The following is a 27,665-nucleotide window of genomic DNA, read 5'->3' as shown; positions in this document are numbered from 1 at the left end:
ACCCACACATAAATGGACATTTAACTTATGACAAAGGAGCAAAGAACATAGAGTGGAGAAAGGATGGTCTCTTCAATAAACTGTGTTGGGAAAACTGTATAGCCACATGGAAAAGAATGAAACTAGACCATTATCTTATACCATACAGAAAAATTAACTGAAGATGGATTAAAGACCTGAATGTAAGACCTGATATCTTAAAATTCCTAGAAAAAAACATAGGTGGTAGACTCCTTGACATCGATCTTGGAGATGATTTTTGACATCAAAAGCAAAGGCAACAAAAGTAAAAATAAACAAGTGGGACTACATCAAACTAGAAAGCTTCTGCACAGCAAGGGAATCCACCAACAAAATGGAGAAGACATTTGCCAATCATATATCTGATAAGTCCAAAATATAAACTCAACAACAACAACAACAACAACAAAAACTGATTAAAAATGGGCAGAGGATCAGAATAGACATTTTTCCAAAGAAGACCTACAGATGGCCAGCAGGCACATGAAAAGATGTTCAACATCACTAATAATAGGGAAATGCAAATCAAAACCACGATGAGCTACCACCTCACACCTGTTAAAATGGCTGTTATCAAAAAAACAAGAAATAACATTTATTGGAGAGGCTGTAGAGGAAAGGGAACCTTACACACTGTTGTTGGAACTATAAATTTATATAGCCACTATGGAAAACAATATGGAGATTCCTCAAAAAATTAAGAGTAGAGCTACCATATGACCCAACTATTCCACTTCTGGGTATTTATCCAAAGAACATGAGAACAGTAATTTGAAAAGATATATGCACCCCTATGTTCATTGCAGTATTATTTACCATAGCCAAGACATGGAAACAACCTGAGTGTCCATCGATGGATGAATGCATATAGATGATGTGTTATATTTATACAATGGAATAATACCCTAAAAAAGAATGCCCTGTGCAACAACATGGATGGACCTTGAAGGTATTTTGTTCAATGAAATAAATCAGATGGAAAAAGACAAATACCCTGTAATTTTTACTCCTATGTGGAATCTAAAAAACATAACAAAGGAATAAACAAAATAAAACAATAGCAAACTCATAGATACAGAGATCCGATTAGTGGTTACCAGAGAGGAAGGGGATTAGGGGTTGGGTGAAATGGCTGAAAGGGGCAACTGTATGGTGATGTATGGTAACTAGACTTGTGGTGGTGATCACTTTGTAGTGTGTAAGATGTCGAATTTTAATGCTGTACACCTGAAACTTTTAAAAGTTCTTTTTTTAGATTTGTTTATGTTTTTAATTTTACATATATTCTTGTGTTTTGTTTTTAAACATTACATATAATCTTTTATATTTATCCAATAATTAAAACAATTTAAAACCAAAAATATTAAACATCATTTTCAGCATAAGACTTTTATTTAGTAATAAATATACATTCAGAGAAAAACTCTGAGAGACAACAAAATGTTATTAATAGCTGTCTCCGAAGAGTGGAAATACAGTAAATTAAACTGTTTTGTTCTTTCCTTATTTTCTCAATTTTATACAGTGAACATATTACTTTTATAATCAAGAAACCAAATTATATTGAAATATGTATAAATATGATAGAAAAAAGGAAATGAATGCTGTGACCAAGGACAGTAGTGCACAAAGGCCCCAGGGGGCAGTAAGATCCTCTGCCCCAACTGGATCTTCAGCAGGGCTATCTATTCTTCCTGCTGGGGGCATTCTTCTCTTTGAACCCATGTGCAGTCATACTTCTTCTTTAGGGCACAGCTTTAGTAAGTGACCTAGAGAAGCCTTCCCTGCCATTTAGACTAAGTTAGTAACCCTCTTACATGCTCTCATTATGCTTGACATTTAAAGTATTTTTTGAATTGAGGTATAATTGACTTATTATATTAGTTTCTGGTGTACAGCATAATGATTTGCTAAGTCTAGTTAACATCCACCACCATACATGGTTACAAAAGTTTTTTCTTGCGATAAGAACTTTTAATATTTACTGACTTAGCAACTTTCAAATATGCAATACATTATTATTAACTATAGTCTCCATGCTGTACATGATATCCCCATGACTTGTTTATTTTATAACTGGAAGTTTGTATCTTTTGACCCATTTCACCCACCTTCCCCTTCACCCTACTGACTCTGACAACCAATCTGTTCCCTGTATCTGTGAGCTTGTGTTTTGTTTGTTTTTAAGATTCTGCGTATAAGTGAAGTCATATGGCACTGTCTTTCTCTGACTTATTTCACTTAGCATAATGCTCTCAAGGTCCATTCAAGATGTCACAAATGGTAGGATTTCATTCTTCTGATGGCTTAGTAGTATTACATTGTGTATATATACCACGTCATCTTTATCCATTCATCCATCGATGGACACTTAGATCTTGGTTATTGTAGGTAATTCTGCAATGAACATGATATAATGGTACCTATATCTTTTTGAATTAGTGTTTTCATGTTCTTTGGATAAATACCTAGAGGTGAAGTTGCTGCATCATATGATAGTTCTATTTTTAATTTTTTGAGAAACCTCCATACTGTTTTCCATAGTGAGTGCACCGATTTGCATTTCCACCAGCAGTGCTGAAGAGTTCCCTATTCCCCACATCCTCGCCAACACTTGTTATTTCTTGTCTTTTTGATAAATGCTATTCTAATTTGAAGTAATCACAAACTTTTACAGAAAACTTGTTAGTACAGAGAATTTATTTTCCTGAACCATTTTAGAGTGAGTTTCAGATCTGATACCTCACCACCCCCAAATACTTTAGTGTGTATTTCCTATAGAAAATGTGTTGTCCCACATCATCTATATAACCATCAAAATCAAGAAATTAACAATGATAATAGTACTACTATCTAATACTCAGAGTTTCACCAATTGTCCCTCCAATGTCATTTTTTATAGCAAATGATTCTCGTTCAGAATTACTTTTTTTTTTAGTAAAAGAAGGTGTGAAGAATGAAAAATACTGAAAAGAGCTATGCATGATCAGGATTTTCTAAGACTGGATTGAATTTAGTTGGGTAAATGGATTTTGTTAGGAATGGGCTAGAACAAGACTGGGTTTGGTTTCTCCCTCCAAAGTATTCTTGAAATTCTGCTTTTGACAACAGATTGTGTGTGTTTCTTTGCCTTTAAGTGACTTGTATTTGCTTTTGAGATCTTTTGAAACTTTGGTTAAGGAATAAGTATTGTCTCACAGTGACCTATGATCTTATTTGACCAAGTGTTTTAAAACTTTTTGACAAACTTCCCAAATACCAAGTTTTAATTGTTTCTATTGATTTCCAGCTAACTTTGGGGTACTTTAGAGGTCCCCTGAGGTATCTTAAAGAGAAGTACTTAACTAGGATTATTTGGTATGTTAAGTTAAATGTAATCATTTGGAATTCTGGTTATTGTAACCAAGTTTCTTTATTGATTACACTATAATCAGATGTTTAACCATGGCTTTTAAGTCTTTTGTCATTTATAGATATTTTTGTACTCTGATGCTGTTACAAAAAGTGCTTCATCATCAAGGAGAGTCATAGAAAGACTATGGAAGCAGTTACAACAGTTCCACACCACGATGATGTCTATGTGAGGATGACAGCCCATACTGACTTAAAACAAGGAGCTGTCTTGCCTCTGGGGCCCCTAGATCAGGCATCCAGAGATTTTTACTCCCTGACAGGCAGGGTCGACACCCCCCACTCAACTCTGAAGCAGTTACAGAAGACGGACCATTGCCCTTCTGCTTCTCATAAGAATATGGGAGTAAAATATCTGAGGGGGGAATGAAACAGGAGGGAAGGAGGCAGGGCACAACCTTTGAAAGAATGACATAGCCCGATGACATGACTTAAACTGATTAGAACCAAATGGGTCCAAGATGGTGGACAAGTCGACTTCCACTAGACCTTAAGCCTCAGTATATGCTCACTGTAACACATCAGCATGCTAAGTGGCACGCCCACAGGCGTCATGACAGTTCCAAGACCAACCATAAGGATCAAAAAAGTGGGTGGTGGCCCAATTCCTGGAAATCCCCACCCCTTCCTGAAATAGCTGCAATAAGCCTCCCACTCATTAGCCTATGAGATTACCCACCCCTATAAAAACTGACAACCCCATACCCTGGTGCCTTTCTCACCTTCTGAGATGGCCCACACTCTGTCTGTGGAGTGTGTTTCTCTCTAAATAAATCCGCTTCTTACCTAAAAAAAAAAAAAAAAGAAAAGAGACATGTTACATTTAGTTATCATGTCTCTTTATTCTCTTTAATTCTGGAACAAATCTTTCATCCTTTTAATTTTTTAAAATTTATTTTTTAACTTTTGTGACTAACACTTCTGAAGATTTTTTAACCACTGATTTTGTAGTATGTCCCTACATTTAGATCATTGAAGCTTCCTCTTAAGTAGGTTCAAATTATGCATATCTGGTGGGAATATTCCAGAAGTGATGCTGTATTCTCAATGCATCCTAACAGGCAGTGCACAATTTCAATTCCTGTCTTTATTGATGATGTTCATGATCACTTGGTTAAGGTGATGTCTGCTAGGCTTCTCCACTGCAAAGTTACTTTCTTCTTTGGAATTAATTAGTATTTTGTAAGGGAGGTACCTTGAAAATATGTGAATATCTTATTCCTCATTAAACTTTAAATATATTTTTAATTAATTTTATCCCTTTGGGCTCAGGTACTGTTTTAGTCAATGATTTTAATCCATTAGTACCATTATTTAATTTGATGTTTAAATTGTCCCTGATGTGGCCAGTGGGACCCCTTGCAAGCTGGCTTCTCTGTCTTTGTGCCATGTCCCTGTCAATATTTGAGCATTTCCATTCTTTCTGGCACAGAAAGATCTTTCAGGCTCTTATTATACTTTCCCTTCCTCAGTGCTGGAATCAGCCAGTTCTCTAAGGAGCTTGGTTCCTTTTAGAGGAGAATAGTATCTAGAAGCCAAGGTGTGCTTTAGGTGCACTCATTGATTGCTCTTGGAGTATCACTGCTCCCAGGTACTCTCAGTGGCCAGAGCTTAGGGAATGTATGTATGTATGCATACACACATACTTGCATCCACATTCACTTCTGTATCTCAATATATCGAAAACCATGAGTTCATACCCGTACCTCAAATTCTAATCTATCACCACAGGGTTCATTCTAATGTTCTCTCTTTTTATATTTGTACTTCTCTCTCACTGGGAAAGCTGACGCTTCCATATCTTTATTTACTTAAAATCACCCTGTATGCAGACAGTCTTCTGTCTCGGTGGCAGTTCCCTTCCCTGCATGGATGTTCTTTTCACCCCGTGTAGGTTCTGACACACTATGTTGGACTGCCCCTGTATGTGGCTGTCTTCCTCACTTTATTCAGCCTCTAACACCCAACATGAGGCCATTGCTCCTATGAATGTGCTTCTCACCCTGCTAGGGTTCTGACATACTATGTCAGGCTGACTCTCCCTATGGACACCTTCCTCATCCAGCTTAGGCTCTGGCATTCCATGTGAGGTGGGTCTTATGCGGATGCCTTTCTATTCCTGCTTCGGTTTTAAAGATCCCCACTCTGGGCCAGATGCAGTAGGTCAGACTTGTACATAGAATTCAGGACCCCTTATTATCCTCATAGTTCTATTCTAGAGTTGTAATACTTGGATGCATGGAATGATGGAATATTCATTATGTACACATATTCATTATGTACACAGGATATGGCCTGTGTACATAATGCATATGGTTCTTGGATTTTTTAAGATTCTTTTTATTAAAAGTATTACATATGTATTGAAAAGTGTAAAGATTATAAAGATATGTTTTGAACTATCAAAAAGTGAACACACCCATAAAATCTTCACCCAGGTCAAGAAATAAAATATTATCAGTACCCTAGGAGCCCTACTCATGACCTTTCCCTGGCACTCATTAGGTATCTTCAATATAACCAACAGAAATAAACTGCATTCTTTAAATTATATGTCCCAATTAGTGGCATGATGAATAAAATAGAGCTTCAGTAAGTACGCATGATTGACTATTTTGAAAAACTATATTTGAAAAATTAATTATAGCTTTTTTGAGGAAGTTTTATCATTCAGTTTGAGAAAGTTTGGAGCAGTCAGTCACTAGGGGGCAGCCTGCACTGCTTCCATTTCTTTAGAAATAGTTGTATCCTTTTGTTAGTAACTAGAATTATTTTGCATGGAAGGAAACAAATGTTACTTCAAAGAAAGAAATATTTCACTATTCACAGATAGGAAGAAAGTGGGCACAATTATTTTGTTCTCCTGTAATTCAACTGCAGGAACGGATTCCATGGTTAAATCACTCTCAGCATCTTGGAAGCCTAGCTTTGCTTTTGTAACCCCAGCAGAGCATCCGAATTTGAATGGTTTGGAAGGTTTTTTGAATCTAAACAAGCTGCAGATAATTTATCCACACCTTCCTCTAAACCTTTCTTTTCTGCAGATTTCCCCCAAATACCCTACTAGACTCGAGTTAAATTAGAGAAGAGAAAGCCACAGCTCAGAATTCTATCCACTGATTTCATTTGGCCTTGCTTAGTGGTAGTTTCTTTTGGTAGCACCCTGTGAAAAATATCAGAGGAAGCGTGAGAGAAAAAAGTTGGTCTTCCTTGACATCAGTTCTTTACCACTTCTTTCCTCATGCCGTTCTAGTTTTGTATATTTCTTTTCTAACTGGACTGATAAACTATCCAGTTCCTGAATATCCCTAGAATAGATAAACCCATGTCCAGATACCTTTGAAGTATTTCATTTCCAGTAACATAAAGAGATTGTTTCTGCCCTCCTCCCTGCCCTACCGACCCTGCCGTACAGTATGGGTTGGCTTCTTATTCTCCATAACTTTTTACCATAATCTAATGTCATTTCTTCCTTTCTACAGATAGAGACATCGGGATCTACCAGTATTATGACAAGAAAGAGCCACCAGGTAAAGTGTCTGTTCTACCAAAGTGATTTTTATAAACTTTGTATTCTAAACTATAAAATTCTGACTTGAAAACTCTGTTTTTATGAGTCTTAGATGAATTCTAGAATTTCAAGAAAGGTTACTCCAGTTCTTCAGAAAAATGCTGAGGTTGATATCTATTCTATATAAAATAAAGCAATATTGAGAAAATGCTATAGCAGAACCTGAAAATTTTCATTTTACTGCTGATTGGACTGATAACTGGACAGTCTATTCTCGTCTATTTATCAGTGTCCCAGTAGAGGGCATTGTTAATGCATGGGTCCCACTGATGCTGGCCTCCCGGATCCTCACCTGATATCTGAAATAGGCATTTCTGAGTGAGTGATCAATTTTCTTTATCTGATTAATCCTGTTAATCCCAGAAGTTTCATGATGGGCCAAAAGGTCTTTCTAGCTAGAGTTACTTCCTGTTTTGGTCTCTGTTGAAGTGGGGCTTGTGTGGGCATCCTGTGTGCTTAGCTTGGTGGCTAATAGGCTGACTTCATGGTTCTGATGACAGACTGAAGCAGCTTCTGTTCTGGGCTCAGTTGCAATTCTGTTCCCTATCTGATGAGATTGCAAATTCAGGATATTGGCCCACCTGTTGTGCTTTGTAAAGCCTTTTCACTACAAATTTAGGAAATCTTCTATGAAATGAAAACATCCAAATTATGGCATTTTTCAACTGCCTTTTTAAAAGTTTAGTGTATTTTATTAATCTCAATAGTGTGTATAAATACATTATTTATGCACATATAAAAATATAAAGTATTATAATAAAAATAATTTCCACTTTTTTTTTTCCATCTCTCTTCTGCCACAATATTAGCAACAGAGCATGGTAACTTAGAAGAAAAGCAGAAGCTGGCAGAATGTAAGTTTACTTTATATATTTTTGGAATTATTATAAAACTGGAATTTTAATAGCCCTGAAAATTCAGTCTTAAAACATATTTTAAGCTTTCTGCACAAAGAGAAAATGTTATTCCTTATAAATTTCTTATAAATTCCCATTGTTTAGGTACATAAACATGTGAATAAGAATTATATTGTTAGGAATTTTTCATTTAGACCATTGAAATCTCTGTCCATTGTTTGGTGAGATATATGCTTTTGTAAACACAAACTTTCTTAATGAACCATATTTATATTATTTAATATATTTAAAATAAGTGTACCATGCTTAAATTCTGATAACATTTTATTATCCATATTATGCCTAAATTATTAATATGTTTTGCCCATTGTAAGAGAATAAGATTTGTAATTATCAGTATTAGCATTTTATTCTCTTTAGTCTTTCCTGTTTTCAAATATATAAACATGTTATGTATGTAATATGGGTACAGTATAATGTGGTTAAAATATGACTGTTTTATTTGGAATATAGGTGGAGCTGAATATCCTACTTATTCTCATTTTAAATGATCAAGCTAACATTTAATTTTTAAAAATACGGTATTAGTACCTGCAGCAGAGATTTAAAACTTTTTACATATGCTCTGCACATCATAAATTATGTTTATAGAATGTCATTAATTTGCTTTAATAAGATATATAGCAATTCTATAAAAATTTAAATGCCTATATATACTGTATATTATATGTACATACACACAAAACACATGTACACACGCATTTAGAATTATTATTTAGGAGAATTCAGAGATGAATTCGTTTTTGTGATGAAATAGATATCATTATAATGAATTTAATATTCTGTTAATTCTTTTAAAAAGAACTATTTTTAGTTTGTCTTAGGCTAACATTGAGACTCTACTAAATAATTTTATCTTTTAATTTAAAACAAAACAAAGGCTTATCATTATTGAATTGTGGTGTAGATTTTAAAGAGAATTATTTTAAATAGAAAAGAGCACTGTTAGTGTCTAATCTGTTAAAACTTGGATTTCCCTCAAATTTGTCCTTAGTTTAAATGTGTGATGCTTAATTTTAAATTCATTTTCTCTGTGTTATTTTTTAAATTTTATTTCTTTCCTCACTATATTCATTTACTCATAGGAATTTTCAGATCTGATAAGGCTACTTGCACAGTTTGGAATTTCTTTTGGATTGACTCTTTATTTATATGAAAATGTTACTTCTGTGGTAAAGAGTGGGTCATTTACTGTTAAGTGCTAGATTCACAGGCCTAGGAAGCTTTCCCAGGGATTCTCTGAGCCTTGTTAGTTGTCATCATAAAATTTTGATCAGGGAGATTGTTTTGTGGTAAAAATCCTGTTTTTATGACAGAGCCTTTCAAAAACTGTCATTTGATGATGGAAATGAAGCCTACTTCCTTTCAGTTAAGGAGGTGTTTTATTTTAATCTCCTAAGGCACATTGCTAAGCAGAGTTTCCTTTTTAAGCCATGTTTAACTAACTGTAGTACACGTTTTGTTTGCCAGCACGAGATTTTCCATGGACGCTCAAAAACAGACGCCCAGAAAAACTTCGAGACTCACTCAAGGAGTTGGAGGTATATTTCCAGAAGTTTCAAAAATGGCAACAAACAAATCTGTTTTAAAACATCTTTCAACAGCTTTAATTTTCATAAAGGATCAACTCTCCTGGTGATGATAGCTTTGCTTTTGTCCAGTGAGGAGTTCCAAAACAGTTGCATCTTTGTGAGGCATGCTGATCTTTTTTCTTGCTTGCAAATCAGAAGCACTTTAACTGGTAACGACAATGTGTATAGCCAACTGCACTCTCTTTTTCTGTTTCCTTCAGGAGCTGATGCAAAATAGTCAGTGTGTGCTGAGCAAATGGAAGAACAAATATGTCTGTCAGGTAAAAAGGTTTGACATGCTTTCGCAGTGTTTAACCAATGGAGCTGAAAACTATGCAGTAATTGGTATTCTTGTGTTATGATAGGTGATGGACAAAAACTTTTTAGGAACAGGTATTTCATAGTTTGAATTCTAGTCATTCTAGAACTAACATTAGACAGATTGACTCAGGCTACCTCATTAATCAGTATAGTTGTACTGACACTATAAGCACTAGTAACAGTCTTTTCAGATGGTATTTTTTGTTTGTCATAGATTTAATCATATTTTTGAATGAAGGTAAAACCATAGGACAAACGTATTTTGACCACTCTTGTAAGCATTTGTGAACACCATGCTTATGGAAATCAACAAGCAGCCTAGAGTTAGACCTAACAAAACAAGACATTTGCTCTTACTTTTTGAATCCTCTAAACTGTACTGTTTAATATGATAGCCAGTAGTCACCTGTGGCTATTTAAGTATAAATTTAAACTAATTAAAATTAAAAATGCAGTTCCTCAGTTGCACTACCCACATTTTAAGTGCTCAGTAGCCACATGTTATGATATGGGCAATATATATACAGAGCATTTCCATCTCAGAAAGTTCTTCCGTACAGCACTGTTAGAGCCTGGACAAGGTGAGCTACATGTTGAATGGGTCTAGATTCAGGACATAATAATCACTTGTCCGTTGATCATAAAATAATGGACAAATATCTCAGCTGTGTCAGTAGGCTTAAAAAATGCTATTTGCCTAGAAAAATTTTACTTGCTTATGATAAAAAGAATCATTAGTAATATTCTACTCCTACATGTAGTTGAAGTTACGTCAGTACTACTAATAATTATAACTGTTTTATGGAATTAAATATCCTGTATCAATTTAAATTCTTACTTGTTTACAATGTGATTCACGAATTTTAGGTCTAACTACGCTTGTTTGAAGTTTAGACCCATGGCTCTATCCATAAATCTACAACATTGAATTTGTAGTAATTATAAACTTGTCTTAATCTACTATTTGAATATAGATCTCATTTTAGTGGACTCTAGTTTGTCCTCATTTTTTGTTTAAACTAGTCTGCCTTTATTCATGAAAGTGACTTTAGTTACCTCCTCAACTGTCATAATTATTACTTTCCAGAGACTGTTTACAAGGTTGAATTAATATTTTTAGAACCATAATACTTCTTTTTTTTTAACATTTTTATTGGAGTATAATTGCTTTACAATGGTGTGTTAGTTTCTGCTTTATAACAAAGTGCATCAGTTATACATATGCATATATCCCCATATCTCCTTCCCCTTTCATCTCCCTCCCACCCTCCCTATCCCACCCTTCTAGCTGGTCACAAAGCACTGAGCTGATCTCCCTGTGCTATGCGACTGCTTCCCACTAGCTATCTATTTTACATTTGGTAGTGTATATATGTCCGTATATACACTACCACTCTCTCACTTTGCCCCAGCTTACCCTTCCCCCTCCCCGTGTCCTCAAGTCCATTCTCTAGTAGGTCTGTGTCTTTATTCCGTCTTGCCCCTAGGTTCTTCATGACCTTTTTTTTTTTTTTTTTAGATTCCATATATATGTGTTAGCATATGGTATTTGTTTTTCTCTTTCTGACTTACTTCAGTCTGTGTGACAGACTCTAGGTCCATCCACCTCACTACAAATAACTCAATTTTGTTTCCTTTTTAGAACCATAATACTTCTTAAATTAGACTTAGGATACTATTGAAAAGGATGGAATTATTTAAAAATTCATAATTTGTTTTCATAAAAATTTTAATCAGACTTTAAAACTTGAATACAAAATATACTCCAGAAAGTTTTAAACTTAGTACAACACAAATTGTACTTCTCAATGCCATTACTCACTTTAAAAGCTGGTTCAAAATTATTTGACTGCAGGGGAAGCCTACCACCTATAGTAAGAGGTGTGTCTCATGGCCTCACCCTTACTGTTGCACAGGTAAGTTGGAACATGTCAGGCATCTGAAAATATGCAGTGGAGCATCTCAGTAGGCAATCCTTTTTAAATAGACTTCATTGCATTTTAATTTATTAAGCAGGTTTGTGTGCATGTGTGTATGGGAGAGTATGAAGAGGGATATTCCTCACTATTGAATTAATTCAATTCAGAAAAGGAATTTGCGTGATAGAATATATAAAAATTACTTCCGTAATTTATAGCAACCTGAAAATACTGATTTCATAGGCTGTTGTACGAATGAGTCTGCTTTTTTTTTTTTTTTGCGGTACGCGGGCCTCTCACTGTTGTGGCCTCTCCTGTTGCAGAGCACAGGCTCTGGATGCACAGGCTCAGTGGCCATGGCTCACGGGCCCAGCCACTCCGTGGCACGTGGGATCCTCCCGGACCAGGGCACGAACCCACGTCCCCTGCATCGGCAGGTGGATTCTCAACCACTGCGCCACCAGGGAAGCCCAATGAGTCTGCTTTTAACATTTCCAATGGAACTTATCATTATGTTCTGTCATATTTTGTGCTTTATTTCTATGATTGATAAGATATGCCTTAAATAGACCTTTTACTACCAGCACGTTCTTGATGTGATATATTTCAACAAGATAACTTGACCTCCACCGTGTCCACAGGTCCAGGTTATTCCCCATATCTTTAGGGCCTTTGAAAGACCTCCTAACATTATCCATCCACTACCACAGTTTCTAGACAGGACTATTAACTAGGTCTTCTAAAAATATGAATATGTGTGTTATTCTTAAAGATCTCTAATATGACAGAAAATTAAAAATTTGGTGCTCAAGCTAAATTTTCAGAAGGATCCCCTTAACCTTTTGTTAGCTGCAAAATCAGTAAATCATCTCTACAGGCTCCTGTAGGGTCCCCCTTTTGTACATCATCCAGTGTGGTAACTCTAAAGATAACATATGTTTACATTTCTATTAGTAATTTTCCCCATATATTTAACCCTAAAATGGCAGCCATTGATCACAACATATGTTTTCTAATTCTTAGAAAAGAAATGAAAAAAGTTCCTCAGTATCTTGGTGCTAACATAGTTAGACTTTTCAGTTTTCGACTGTGCCACTCCTTAACTAATGTAAATCTTTTATCCCTCCCTCAAAAAGGGGCAACTTTAGGCTATATGGAATGTATCTTGGTTGTCTTCTTTTTAAGGGATCCTTATTTCTTCAGAAGGTTCAGTTGTTCAGGAATTAGCAATGCAACTACAACATAAAGAATTTCAGAGGATGCAGTCTGAGCCTGGATTTTTCCCTCTGTTGAATAACAAGGTTTTGTTTTGATAGGCTATCATCAGTATCAAAGCTTAGTTCATGTTGTTGATTCAGTGATTCAATGACCTATAAATTGTACCGTTTAAAAAATAATTCCTTCCATTTGTAAATTCAGAACAGTTTATAAATCAAGACTTACCTATACATATGTTCTATATGAAAACTTTCTTTTGAAGTTGGTTTTTCAGACTGTACCTGTTACTAGTTTGAAATGAAAGTGTATCACATATATTTCTCACTGATTTTTTGATCTCCTAAAATTATTTTATTATGAGAAAGTATTTAATAATTTTCTGCTTTGAATTTCTTAAACCACTTTCCAAACTGTTCTTAAGGAATAATAGTTTTGGCATTGAGATACTATTAAATTGTACACTGCTGTGGTGGAATATTTTAATTCCTTAAATTGTGCTTCAAGTCACATTCATATTTGCAGATTACTGCATAATTAGTTAAAAGCAATATTATCATTAAGATAGATGTAACTTCATATATACTGATTTTAGATTAAATTATTTGAATCATATATGTACATTTGAGCATAAAAGTATGATATAGTCATCTTTACCCTGATTTCTTTCTATAATTATTCGACATTTCCAGATACAACTTTAAAATGCCAAGAAAAGATAGTTTTCTTTTTAAATTCTTGTAATGAATTACTTGACAGGCTATGTAAAAGTAGAGATTATTTTCCAAGCATATCACAGATAAACTGTGACCTTAAGGAACTTATTTTATTATAACTTCCTCAATTGTAGAATGAATAGCATCGTTACCTGATCTTTCATCAAACTGTGTGAAAATCAGTTTCGATTTCCTCATAAAATAATAATTGACAAACCATGGTTTTAAGTTACGACTATTAGTAATAGCATATTATTTATACAAAACCCATCACACAGTATTTACTGACTGCCACCATTGCAGGAGGCACTAAAGATGTGTAAAGTGTGGGCTGAGTTGCCAGCATAACCTAGTCAAGGAAAACAGACATGTAAAATCACTAGGACACTAGTGAGTGCTAAGTTGTATGACACCAAGTTAAAAAGATAATAAGAATTTAGAGAAAGCACAGAGCTTAGCCTGGAAGTGGGATGCAGGCTAAAACATGAAAACCAGAGGTGGTTTCTCCAAAGAACAAATGAAATGGGATAATTATTTTCTGGAAACACCAAACTGAGGGGTTTCTGGACTTGAAGATTTTAAGCACAGAGTAGAAGTAAGGTGGCTAGACTGAAAATAAGGGGATTAAGTAAGAGTCTGTATCTGGAATGGTGAGATCTTCCCCAACTCCTTACCCCCTCCAGCACCGAGGCTTATATCTCAATGTAACTTATTTAGAAGACCCTTCTCTGACAAAATAGATTATTACTCCCAGAGCAAAGCCTATGGATACTGATATTTGGTAGTTCCCTTTGAAAATGTAGATGTGCCAACAAATCTCCTTACAGTGAAGCCCAAGTTAACAAGCCTCCTGATACACACCAAGCTTCCAATCAATTTTTTGGAGACTCACTTTTAAATATAACCAGGGATGGGAATGTAAATTGGTACAACCACTATGGAGAGCAGCATGGAGGTTCCTTAGAAAACTAAAAATAGAAGTACCGTATGACCCAGCACTCCCACTACTGGGCATATACCCTGAGAAAACCATAATTCAAAAAGAGACATACCACAGTGTTCATTGCAGCACTGTTTACAATAGCCAGGACATGGAAGCAACCTAAATGTCCATTGACAGATGAATGGATAAAGAAGATGTGGCACATATATACAATGGAATATTACTCAGCCATAAAAAGAAACGAAACTGAGTTATTTTATTTTATTTTTTTTTGTTCACCTGAAAATTACTTTGCCCTCATTCTTAAAAGTACTTTTTATGGTTAAATAATTCTAGGTTGGCAATCATTTTCTTTCAGTCCACTGAAAGTGTTCCATTTTTTAGCTTGGCTTCTGTCATGGGTGATGAAGAGTCTTATCAGTCTTTGTTCTTTGGAGGTTATCATCTTCACTGGAAGTTTTTAAGGCCTCTCTCAGCCATTTGTGTCATGCAGATTCATCATGGTATGCCTAAGTATGGATTCTTTTTTTTTGTTTGTTTTTTAGCATGAGTCACTGCTTTATTGCCAAATCATATTCCTTTTTTTAAATTAGTTTCTGCTTTATAACAAAGTGAATCAGTCATACATATACATCTGTTCCCACATCCCTTCCCTCATGCATCTCCCTCCCTCCCACCCTCCCCATCCCACCCCTCCAGGCAGTCACAAAGCACCGAACTGATCTCCCTGTGCTCTGCGGCTGCCTCCCACTATCTATCTACCCTACGTTTGGTAGTGTACATATGTCCATGCCTCTCTTTCGCTTCGTCACAGCTTACCCTTCCCCCTCCCCATATCCTCAAGTCCATTCTCAAGTAGGTCTGTGTCTTTATTCCCGTTTTACCCCCAGGCTCTTCATGACATTTTTTTTTAAATTCCATATATATGTGTTAGCATACGGTATTTGTCTTTCTCTTTCTGACTTACTTCACTCTGTATGACAGACTCTAGGTCTATCCACCTCATTACAAATAGCTCAGTTTCGTTTCTTTTTATGGCTGAGTAATATTCCATTGTATATATGTGCCACATCTTCTTTATCCATTCATCCGATGATGAACACTTAGGTTGTTTCCATCTCCGGGCTATTGTGAATAGAGCTGCAATGAACATTTTGGTACATGTCTCTTTTTGAATTATGGTTTTCTCAGGGTATATGCCCAGTAGTGGGATTGCTGGGCCATATGGTAGTTCTATTTTTAGTTTTTTAAGAAACCTCCATACTGTTCTCCATAGTGGCTGTACCAATTCACATTCCCACCAGCAGTGCAAGAGTGTTGCCTTTTCTCCACACCCTCTCCAGCATTTATTGTTTCTAGATTTCTTGATGATGGCCATTCTGACTGGTGTGAGACGATATCTCATTGTAGTTTTGATTTGCATTTCTCTAATGATTAATGATGTTGAGCAGTCTTTCATGTGTTTGTTAGCAGTCTGTATATCTTCTTTGGAGAAATGCCTATTTAAGTCTTCTGCCCATTTTTGGATTGGGTTGTTTGTTTTTTTGCTATTGAGCTGCATGAGCTGCTTATAAATTTTGGAGATTAATCCTTTGTCAGTTGCTTCATTTGCAAATATTTTCTCCCATTCTGAGGGTTGTCTTTTGGTCTTGTTTATGGTTTCCTTTGCTGTGCAAAAGTTTTGAAGTTTCATGAGGTCCCATTTGTTTATCTTTGTTTTTATTTCCATTTCTCTAGGAGGTGGGTCCAAAAGGATCTTGCTGTGATTTATGTCATAGAGTGTTCTGCCTATGTTTTCCTCTAAGAGTTTGATAGTTTCTGGCCTTACATTTAGGTCTTTAATCCATTTTGAGCTTATTTTTGTGTATGGTGCTAGGGAATGATCGAATCTCATACTTTTACATGTCCCTGTCCAGTTTTCCCAGCACCACTTATTGAAGAGGCTGTCCTTTCTCCACTGTACATTCCTGCCTCCTTTATCAAAGATAAGTTGACCATGTGTGCGTGGGTTTATCTCTGGGCTTTCTATCCTGTTCCATTGATCTATCTTTCTGTTTTTGTGCCAGTACCACACTGTCTTGATTACTGTAGCTTTGTAGTATAGTCTGAAGTCAGGGAGCCTGATTCCTCCAGCTCCGTTTTTCGTTCTCAAGATTGCTTTGGCTATTCGGGGTCTTTTGTTTTCCCAAACAAATTTTGAAATTTTTTGTTCTAGTTCTGTGAAAAATGCCAGTGGTAGTTTGATAGGGATTGCATTGAATCTGTAGATTGCTTTGGGTAGTAGAGTCATTTTCACAATATTGATTCTTCCAATCCAGGAGCATGGTATATCTCTCCATCTATTTGTATCATCTTTAATTTCTTTCATCAGTGTCTTATAATTTTCTGCATACAGGTCTTTTGTCTCCTTAGGTAGGTTTATTCCTAGATATTTTATTCTTTTTGTTGCAATGGTAAATGGGAGTGTTTTCTTGATTTCATTTTCAGATTTTTCATCATTAGTGTACAGGAATGCCAGAGATTTCTGTGCATTGATTTTGTATCCTGCTACTTTACCAAATTCAGTGATTAGCTCTAGTAGTTTTCTGGTAGCATCTTTAGGATTCTCTATGTATAGTATCATGTCATCTGCAAACAGTGACAGCTTTACTTCTTCTTTTCCAATTTGGATTCCTTTTATTTCCTTTTCTTCTCTGATTGCTGTGGCTAAAACTTCCAAAACTAGTTTGAATAAGAGTGGTGAGAGTGGGCAGCCTTGTCTTGTTCCTGATCTTAGTGGAAATGGTTTCAGTTTTTCACCATTGAGGACAATGTTGGCTGTGGGTTTGTCATATATGGCCTTTATTATGTTGAGGAAAGTTCCCTCTATGCCTACTTTCTGCAGGGTTTTTATCATAAATGGGTGTTGAATTTTGTCGAAAGCTTTCTCTGCATCTATTGAGATGATCATATGGTTTTTCTCCTTTAATTTGTTAATATGGTGTATCACATTGATTGATTTGCGTATATTGAAGAATCCTTGCATTCCTGGAATAAACCCCACTTGATCATGGTGTATGATCCTTTTAATGTGCTGTTGGATTCTGTTTGCTAGTATATTGTTGAGGATTTTTGCATCTATGTTCATCAGTGATATTGGCCTGTAGTTTTCTTTCTTTGTGACATCCTTGCCTGGTTTTGGTATCAAGGTGATGGTCGCCTCGTAGAATGAGTTTGGGAGTGCTCCTCCCTCTGCTATATTTTGGAAGAGTTTGAGAAGGATAGGTGTTAGCTCTTCTCTAAGTGTTTGATAGAATTCGCCTGTGAAGCCATCTGGTCCTGGGCTTCTGTTTGTTGGAAGATTTTTAATCACAGTTTCAATTTCAGTGCTTGTGATTGGTCTATTCATATTTTCTATTTCTTCCTGATTCAGTCTTGGCAGGTTGTGCATTTCTAAGAATTTGTCCATTTCTTCCAGGTTGTCCATTTTATTGGCATAGAGTTGCTTGTAGTAATCTCTCATGATCTTTTGTATTTCTGCAGTGTCAGTTGTTACTTCTCCTTTTTCATTTCTAATTCTATTGATTTGAGTCTTCTCCCTTTTTTTCTTGATGAGTCTGGGAATGGTTTATCAATTTTGTTTATCTTCTCAAAGAACCAGCTTTTAGTTTTATTGATCTTTGCTATCGTTTCCTTCATTTCTTTTGCATTTATTTCTGATCTGATCTTTATGATTTCTTTCCTTCTGCTAACTTTGGAGGTTTTTTGTTCTTCTTTCTCTAATTGCTTTAGGTGCAGGGTCAGGTTGTTTACTCGAGATGTTTCCTGTTTCTTAAGGTGGGATTGTATTGCTATAAACTTCCCCCTTAGAACTGCTTTTGCTGCGTCCCATAGGTTTTGGGTCATCGTGTCTCCATTGTCGTTTGTTTCTAGGTATTTTTTAATTTCCTCTTTGATTTCTTCAGTGATCACTTCGTTATTGAGTAGTGTATTGTTTAGCCTCCATGTGTTTGTATTTTTTACAGATCTTTTCCTGTAATTGATGTCTAGTCTCATAGCATTGTGGTCAGAAAAGATACTTGATACAATTTCAATTTTCTTAAATTTACCAAGGCTTGATTTGTGACCCAAGATATGATCTATCCTGGAGAATGTTCCATGAGCACTTGAGAAAAATGTGTATTCTGTTGTTTTTGGATGGCATGTCCTATAAATATCAATTAAGTCCATCTTGTTTAATGTATCATTTAAAGCTTGTGTTTCCTTATTTATTTTCATTTTGGATGATCTGTCCATTGGTGAAAGTGGGGTGTTAAAGTCCCCTACTATGAGTGTGTTACTGTCGATTTCCCCTTTTATGGCTGTTAGTATTTGCCTTATGTATTGCGGTGCTCCTATGCTGGGTGCATAAATATTTACAATTGTTATATCTTCTTCCTGGATCGATCCCTTGATCATTATGTAGTGTCCTTCTTTGTCTCTTCTAATAGTCTTTATTTTAAAGTCTATTTTGTCTGATATGAGAATTGCTACTCCAGCTTTCTTTTGGTTTCCATTTGCATGGAATATCTTTTTCCATTCCCTTACTGTCAATCTGTATGTGTCTCTAGGTCTGAAGTGGGTCTCTTGTAGACAGCATATATATGGGTCTTGTTTTTGTATCCATTCAGCCAGTCTGTGTCTTTTGGTGGGAGCATTTAGTCCACTTACATTTAAGGTAAGTATTGATATGTATGTTCCTATTCCCATTTCCTTAATTGCTTTGGGTTCGTTATTGTAGGTACATTCCTTCTGTTGTGTTTCTTGCCTAGAGAAGTTCCTTTAGCATTTGTTGTAAAGCTGGTTTGGTGGTGCTGAACTCTCTCAGCTTTTGCTTGTCTGTAAAGGTTTTAATTTCTCCATCATATCTGAATGAGATCCTTGCTGGGTAGAGTAATCTTGGTTGCAGGTTTCTGGCAGTATGTCCTGCCACCCCCTTCTGGCTTGTGGAGTTTCTGCTGAGAGATCAGCTGTTAACCTGATGGGGATTCCCTTGTGTGTTATTTGTTTTTTTTCCCTTGCTGCTTTTAATATGATTTCTTTGTGTTTAATTTTTGACAGTTTGATTAATATGTGTCTTGGCGTATTTCTCCTTGGATTTATTCTGTATGGGACTCTCTGTGCCTCCTGGACTTGATTAACTATTTCCTTTCCCATATTAGGGAAGTTTTCAACTATAATCTCTTCAAATATTTTCTCAGTCCCTTTCTTTTTCTCTTCTTCTTCTGGAACCCCTATAATTCGAATGTTGGTGCGTTTAATGTTGTCCCAGAGGTCTCTGAGACTGTCCTCTGTTCTTTTCATTCTTTTTTCTTTATTTTGCTCTGCAGCAGTTATTTCCACTATTTTATCTTCCACCTCACTTATCCGTTCTTCTGCCTCAGTTATTCTGCTATTGATCCCATCTAGAGTATTTTTCATTTCATTTATTGTGTTTTTAATCGATGCTTGATTCATCTTTAGTTCTTCTAGGTCCTTGTTAACTGTTTCTTGCATTTTGTCTATTCTATTTCCAAGATTTTGGATCTTGGAAATAGAATCTTGGATCATCTTTACTATCATTATTCTGAATTCTTTTTCAGGTAGACTGCCTATTACCTCTTCATTTGTTAGGTCTGGTAGGTTTTTATCTTGCTCCTTCACCTGCTGTGTGTTTTTCTGTCTTCTGATTTTGCTTATCTTCCTGTGTGAAACTGAGTTATTTGTAGTGAGGTGGATGGAACTAGAGTCTGTCATACAGAGTGAAGTAAGTCAGAAAGAGAAAAACAAATACCGTATGCTAACGCATATATATGGAATCTAAAAAAGAAATGGTACTGATGAACCTAGTGGCCAGGCAGGAATAAAGACATAGGCATAGAGAATGGACTTGAGGACACTGAGGGAGGGAGGGGGAAGCTGGGGTGAAATGAGAGTAGTATCAACATATATACACTACCAAATGTAAAATAGATAGCTAGTGGGAAGCAGCTGCATAGCACAGGGAGATCAGCTTGATGCTTTGCGACGACCTAGAGGGGTGGGATAGGGAGGGTGGGAGGGGGCTCAAGAGGGAGAGGATATGGGGATATATGTATGCATATGGCTGATTGACTTTGTACAAAAGAAACTAACACAGTATTGTGAAGCAATTATACTCCAATAAAGATCTGTTAAAAAAATAAATAAATATAACCAGGGAGCCAGAGATCCACAGTACTTTCAAGGAAATCTCCACCTGTAAATCTAAGATCTATGAGTCTGAGGCTAAAGCAAACAGAAAAGAAAAAGAATCAGGGACAGTACAATAAACAGAACTAAATTCAGGGAATTAAAATTAATCCCCACAGAGAAATAAGAGAAGTTCTTTCATCTTTGAAACAAGAATAGGATGCTATTTTTGAAAAAGGAATACTCAGGAAAAATGAAAGGAGCTCTTGAGAATTAAAAATATGACAGCATAGGGGCTTCCCTGGTGGCACAGTGGTTAAGAATCCACCTGCCAATGCAGGGGACATGGGTTTGAGCCCTAGTCCAGGAAGATCTCACATGCTGCGGAGCAACTAAGCCCATGTGCCACAACTACTGAGTCTGTGCTCTAGAGCCCGTGAGCCACAACTACTGAGCCTGTGTGCCACAGCTACTGAAGCCCGTGTGCCTAGAGCCTGTGCTCTGTAACAAGAGAAGCCACCGCAGTGGGAAGGAAGCCTGTGCACCGCAATGAAGAGTAGCCCCTACTTGCCGCAACGAGGCCCACGCACAGCAACAAAGACCCAATGCAGCCAAAAATAAAGAAAAATAAAAATAAATTTGAAAAATATGACAGCATAGATAGAAGAATTAATAGAAGAATTGATAAAGTTAAAATATCCCTATAATGCAGAACAGAGTGTACTAAAAGACATAGTGAACAATAGGCAATAGAAGATAAGAAGATTAGAGCATCAGGCCAGAAGGTCCAATATCTTACTAATGATAGAAAACAGGAGGGAAGAAACAAACAAACAAAATATAATAGAAGAAAATTTCCCAGAACTGGAGGATGTTTGTTTACAGTTTGAAAGGACCCGGTGGTTGAAAAAAAGACTAATACCAAGACATATTTTGTGAATTTTAGAAAACCAAAGATAAAGAGAAGATCCAGAAAGCTTTTGCAGTAAAAAAATAAAAATAAGATACATAGAAAGGAATGGGAATCAGACTTCTCAACAGCAATACAAGGAGTTAGAAGACTGTGGAATCATGCCTTCAAAATTCTGAAGGGAAGAGCTTTTAGCCTAGAATTCTGTGTCTAGAATTCTAAATTGCCTTTCAAGCAAGGACATTTTCAGGCTAGTTAGCTCTCAAAAAATCTTACCTACCTGCTATGGACTTTTTCTCAGGAAGTTATTGGAAGATGTGCTGCCCTAAAGCAGTAGAGTGAACCAAGAAGCAAGATTTCTTAGGATCCAGGAAACAGAGGATCTTACACAGGAAAGAAATGAAGAGAAATCTTAGGATGACTGTGCTTTAGGCCTAGGTAGCAGCTGGTCCAAATTGGGGCAGGGGACAGAAGGTTCTCCTAGGAATATTGGAGGGAGGGAAGAAAAGGAACTGATAGATCTGATATCTAATCTGATCTAGGAGAATTAATAATAATAATATTTAATAAGAGATAATGAAAGATATAGGATAATTAAATTTTACTGAATAAAAATCTGTAAGTAATGATCAAGAAATAACATATATGGAAGACATTGCTAGTTGCTTGTCCAGTATCTATTTTTCTTTATGAACAGACCCTATTGTTCAGAGTGGCAAAATGAGGCAGTTCTGGCCAAAGTAAGCAGAGGTTCCTGGTAGGACTTACAAGAAAGCTTACTTTTTTTAAGTCATATTTTTGTACAACATTTAAAAATCAGAATTAATGCCCCTCAAAAGACCTATAATGAGCAAAATATCAGAATTTTAAATAAATGTTGCACTGTTTCACTGACTCTTCCTGTTGCCTCGGGCTTCCAGTGGCTCCACAAAGCACTGCCATTCACTGCCTGCTATGAGGGCAGAGTAGGTTGTTCAAACTAGTGGTATTATTTTCCATAGACCACTGCCCCTATCCAAAAATACATCTTCCCCAGGCTGAGGCATTTGAAATTCCTCTATTGCTCATTTTTCGGTATGAGAAATTCTCATGTGTGCTATGGAGCATGCCCAGAGATTAGTGTTTATTTAAGAAGTGTACAGTAAAATTTCCACCCACTGACCCACTAACAGCTTACACAAAAAAGCAAAATATTGTAGGAATATTGCATACTTTAAATGTATTTTTACATATAAAATACATGTACTTATATATATATATATATATATATATATATATATATATAAAATGTCACACCAGACTCAACTGGAATGTGGCTTTTCAGCTTCTGTGCTTCCAGTCTGGATCTGAAATATTCCTGAAGGGACAGTGCCCTGCTTTTGACCATTCTTTCACTCAAGGCATATATATATAGTGCCTACTATATGCCAAATAGAATTCTCATTGCTAGGGATGCCAGTGAATAAAACAGACAAAAATGACCATTATCCCTGTTCCCCTGTAGCTTAAGTTCTATTAGGGTAGACAATCAAGAAGGGATTGATAAGTAAAATTTAGAGTATGTAAGAAAGTAATAAAAATTGTTAAGAGAAAAATAAAGCAAGAAAAATAGGAAGTATAGGTGGGGGATGGTAGGGCAGGATGGGCCTGATATCTGGTGACCAGGAAAGACCTCGTGTGATTAAGACATAAAGGAGCAAGCCGTGGAAGGTATCTGGAGAAGAGGGTTCCAGGCAGAGGGAAAGGCAGGTACAGAGGCCCTGAGATGGAAGTATACGTGACATGTCTGAAAAACATCGAAGAGTTGATCTGATTGGAGTGGGATGAGCAAGGAGAAGAGTAGTAGGAATTGAGATCAGAGAGAAAATGAGGCACTAGTTATATAAGGGCCTTTCAGGCCTTTGAAAGGACTTGGCTTTTACTCTAAGTGAGATGGGAAACCTTTCGGGGCTTTTGAGCAGAGGAGGAGCTTGATCTGATTTACTTTTTAATTGGATAACTCTAGCTATTGTGATGCGAACACATTGAAGGAAGCGAAGATCAAATCGGCAATCAGAAGGCTGCTTCCATAGTCCAGGTGAACAGCCATAACGGTGGTTTTGACTGCATGGAGCTGTCAAGTGGTGAGAAGTGGCCAGATTCTGCTGATGGATCAGGTGTGGAATATAGGAGAAATTTCTAAGCAACCGGAAGAATGGCCATTTACTGAGATGGCGAAGACTGAGAAGAGACATTTTAGAGGGAAATATCAGGAGCTCAGTTTTTGACGTCAGTGTTTGAAATGCCTGTTAGATATTGAAGTAGAGAAGACAGTAGACAATTGGTTATAGGAATGTGTAGTTTAGAGAAGGGCCTGGGCTGGAGAGAGAAATTTGGGAGGCAGCAACAGAGATGGTATTATAGCCAAGAAATCAGTGAAGATCACCAAGGGAGTGAGTGTAGATAGAGAACTAGAGGAGGCAGAAGGGCGGAGCTCTGGGGTGCTCCAGCATTGGGGATTGGAGAGAGAGAAAGGGAGAGATGGAGAAAGGAGAGGAATAAGGAGTAGCCAGAGAGGTAGAGCACACTGAAGGGAATGTGGTGCGCCGGAAACTAGGTTTCAGCAAGAAAGTTGAGTGTTGCTGGTATGTAGCATACCAGTAACAAGTTGCCTGATATTGACTATCGGATGGAGCAGCACGGAGGTCATTCGTGACCTAGATTAGAGCAGGGTCAATAGATGGTATGGGTAGAAGCCTGACTGGAATGTATTTAAGGGAAAATGGGAGGAGAGAAATTAGGGCTTTACAGCATCAGAAAGGATTACGTTATAAAGGAAAATGGAGAAATAGGTCAGGAGCTTGAGAGAGAGGTGAGGTTAAAAGAGGTTTTTGTTTCTTTTTTTAGATGCAAGAAATAACATCTATTCCTGTTGATAAGCTAATGGGAGTAGTACAGTCGATGCAGAAAAGGGAAGAATTAATTGCTGGAGTAATGTTAACCAAAAGCCACTTAATAAAGGGAAAGGGGATGAAAAGTAGGTTCCTGGTACCTGTTGATGTCATGGAGCTGTCTTTTCAGCCATGGACTGCTTAAGGCCATATTTCTTGTTCTGTGAGGAAGAACAAACTTCCATTCGGTTAAGTAATGACTTTTTTTTTTTTTAAGGTTTCTATTACATGCACCTGAATGCAGTTCTAAGTGACACAACGTATTTAGAAATATGATGGTAGAACCAGGAGAAATTACCAGGAGTTGAAATGGTTACATTTGAGAGTGGGATGAGAGGCTGTGGTGGGATAAGACAGTAAACAGCTGCTTTAATTCCAAGTATTCTTTGACATTTTAACAACTTATATGTGTATTTCTTTAATTGAAATACTTTTTGTGTGTGTGTGTGTGTGTGTGGTACGCAGGCCTCTCACTGTTGTGGCCTCTCCCGTTGTGGAGCACAGGCTCCGGACGTGCAGGCTCAGCGGCCATGGCTCACGGGCCCAGCCGCTCTGCGGCATGTGGGATCTTCCCAGAACAGGGCATGAACCCATGTCCCCTGCATCGGCAGGCGGACTCTCAACCACTGCGCCACCAGGGAAGCCCTGTGTTCTTTTTTTTTTTTGATAGTTGCTATTTTGTGGGTGTGAGGTGATAACTCATTGTGGTTTTGATACACATTTTTCTAAAGATTAGTGATGTTGAGCATCTTTTCATATGCTTGTTGGCCATTTGTATATCATCTTTGGAGAAATGTCCATTCAAGTCCTTTGCCCATTTGTTAATTGGGTTTTTTGATTTTTTTGTTTTTGTTGAGTTATAGGAGTTTTAAAAAGTATATTTTGGATATTAATCTCTTGTCAGATATATGATTTGCAAATACTTTCTCCCACTCTGTAGGTTGTCTTTTCACTCTGTTAATTGTGTCCTCTGATGCACAAAAGTTTTAAAATTTTATGTAGTCACATGTGTCTATTTTTGCTTTTAGTGTCATATCTAAGAAATCATTTTCAAATCCAACGTTATGAAGCTTTTCCCCTATGGTTTCTTCAAGGAGTTTTACGGTTTTGGGTCTGAGTCTAGGTCTTTAATCCATTTTGAGTTATTTTTTGTGTATGGTGTAAGGTAAGGGTCCATCTTCACTCTTTTGCATGTGGATATCCAGTTTTCCCAGCACCATTTGTTGAAGAGACTGTTCTTTCCCTATTGAGTGGTCTTGGCTCTTGTTGAAGATCATTTGAAGATCATATTTGTGAGGGTATATTTCTGGGCTCTCTATTCTGTTCCGTTGGCTTGTAGATCTGTCTTTTGATAGTACCGCACTATTTTGATTATTGTGGCTTTATAATATGTCTTGAAATCAGGAAGTGTGAGAACTTTCTTCTTTTTCAAAATTGTTTTGGCTATTTGGAATTCCTTGAGATTCCTGGTCAACTTAAATAGGCTCTACTCTTTTCTACTTAAACAAGTAAACACAATTAGTATTCATCTCAGGTACCACCATGTCTTATCCGTTTCCTTCAGAATCAAATTTCTCAAAAGAATTTCTGTTTGGAGTCTCCATTTCTCTGTTGCTCACTCAGCATTTAACCAACTTCAGCTATACTTTTCTCCTGATTACACTGAAAACCTTTTACACTGAGATTACAAAAAACTCTCTGTATCACTAAATCCAATAGACTTTTTTTTTTTAAAGCATCATCTTAAATACACAGGAGGATTCAACAGTACTGACCACTCCAGTGTTCTTGAGATACTTTTTTCTGTTAGTTCTCGATGACACTTTGCTCTTCTAATATTCTTCCTACCTCTCCAGCATTCTTCTCTGTGTCCTTTTCAGGCCTATGCTTCTTTCCCCGTCCTTGAATGTTAGGGTTCCTCAAGGCCTAATTCTAAGCCCTCTCCTCTTTACTCTGAACTCCTGGGTTATCAAATATACATAGCTACAGTGCCCCCCCACCTGATGGATGAATTATTTAAGGGACTAAATTATAGATAAGAAGGTTGATTGGTGAGCCGAGAATTAGAACAAAAGCAAGGAGGTGTTCTTACAGGATATTTCTATCAGGCTATGTTTAGGACTCTGACTTGCCCTTGGGCTTTTTCTTTCTTGACAACTGGCATTAGTTATCAGAGTCATATCTCTGAACAGAGTTACAGACATTGGTACAGGCTTCTTCCAGGCTCTGATCTGAACTGTGCACTGCCCACCACTCCATTTAAAATATCTGACCTGGTCCTCATTTGTTACCTTTTCTTTATGAGAAAAGTGTTGATTAGATTTTGAGAAGCTTCCAAATCATCTGCTTGTTGGAGACATGGAAAACACCTTTGCCTCCACAGCAACTCATTTACAGGTGCTTTTGTTCAGGTGAGCCTCCCTGGAACTGGCTAACATATACAGGTGCAACAACCACAGTGTCTCCGGACATTGCCAAATGTCCCCTGCTGGCCAAAATCATCCCCACACTTGAGAACCGCTGGTTTAGAGGGAAGCTGGTTTAGGTTGAAGAAGGAGCTGGAGAGAAGAAAACCAGATGGGCTACTGCATGGAAATCAACTGAGTGAGAGTTAAAGGATATTAGTTCCTAAGCGGGCCAGTTGTGGGGGGACATAGGATTTGTCCTATGTCTTGGTCTCTACTTCTCCACTAATTATGACACCTTTGGTTAGTTGCTTTACCCTTCTGATTGTGAATTAGTATGAGGATTAACCTTGTTACTATTATTTTTTAACTTACGTACTTACTATGTACCAGAGTTGTACTGGCATTTCATATGAATTATAGAGATGGTGTGTATTAAAGTCCTCTGTAAATTATAAGATTTTGTACAAAAGTAATGGGCTGTCCTGTTCACTTCTTACCACTGTTTTTATCCTTTAGATCCTTAAAACTACTGGCAAATACAAGATTTACCTTTGTACCATGTTCTTTCGTGCATTTCATAAAATATTATATTTTCTAAGAACAATCACTTATTTTATGTAATTATTTTATATATATAAAAGAGC

The 27,665-nt window shown here is 36.8% G+C and overlaps 1 protein-coding gene across 4 annotated transcripts in view; it reads left to right on the top strand.

Annotated features, from left to right (window-relative positions):
- WDPCP (WD repeat containing planar cell polarity effector) overlaps positions 1-27,665 on the top strand; it is a 332,130-nt gene that overhangs the window by 112,608 nt on the left and 191,857 nt on the right. For all 4 annotated transcript variants that reach the window (XM_082643314.1, XM_082643316.1, XM_082643313.1 and 1 more), the window contains exons 3-6: positions 6,915-6,962; positions 7,813-7,857; positions 9,391-9,461; positions 9,713-9,772. In XM_082643314.1, coding sequence (XP_082499440.1) covers positions 6,915-6,962; positions 7,813-7,857; positions 9,391-9,461; positions 9,713-9,772 — 224 coding nt within the window. The remainder of the gene's footprint in view (positions 1-6,914; positions 6,963-7,812; positions 7,858-9,390; positions 9,462-9,712; positions 9,773-27,665) is intronic.

Source organism: Mesoplodon mirus (assembly GCF_964341445.2).
Source record: "Mesoplodon mirus genome assembly, chromosome: 14".
Lineage (NCBI taxonomy): Eukaryota > Metazoa > Chordata > Mammalia > Artiodactyla > Ziphiidae > Mesoplodon > Mesoplodon mirus.
The sequence above is the reverse complement of the archived record's forward strand: the minus strand, read 5'-3'. Positions and strand labels throughout refer to the sequence as shown.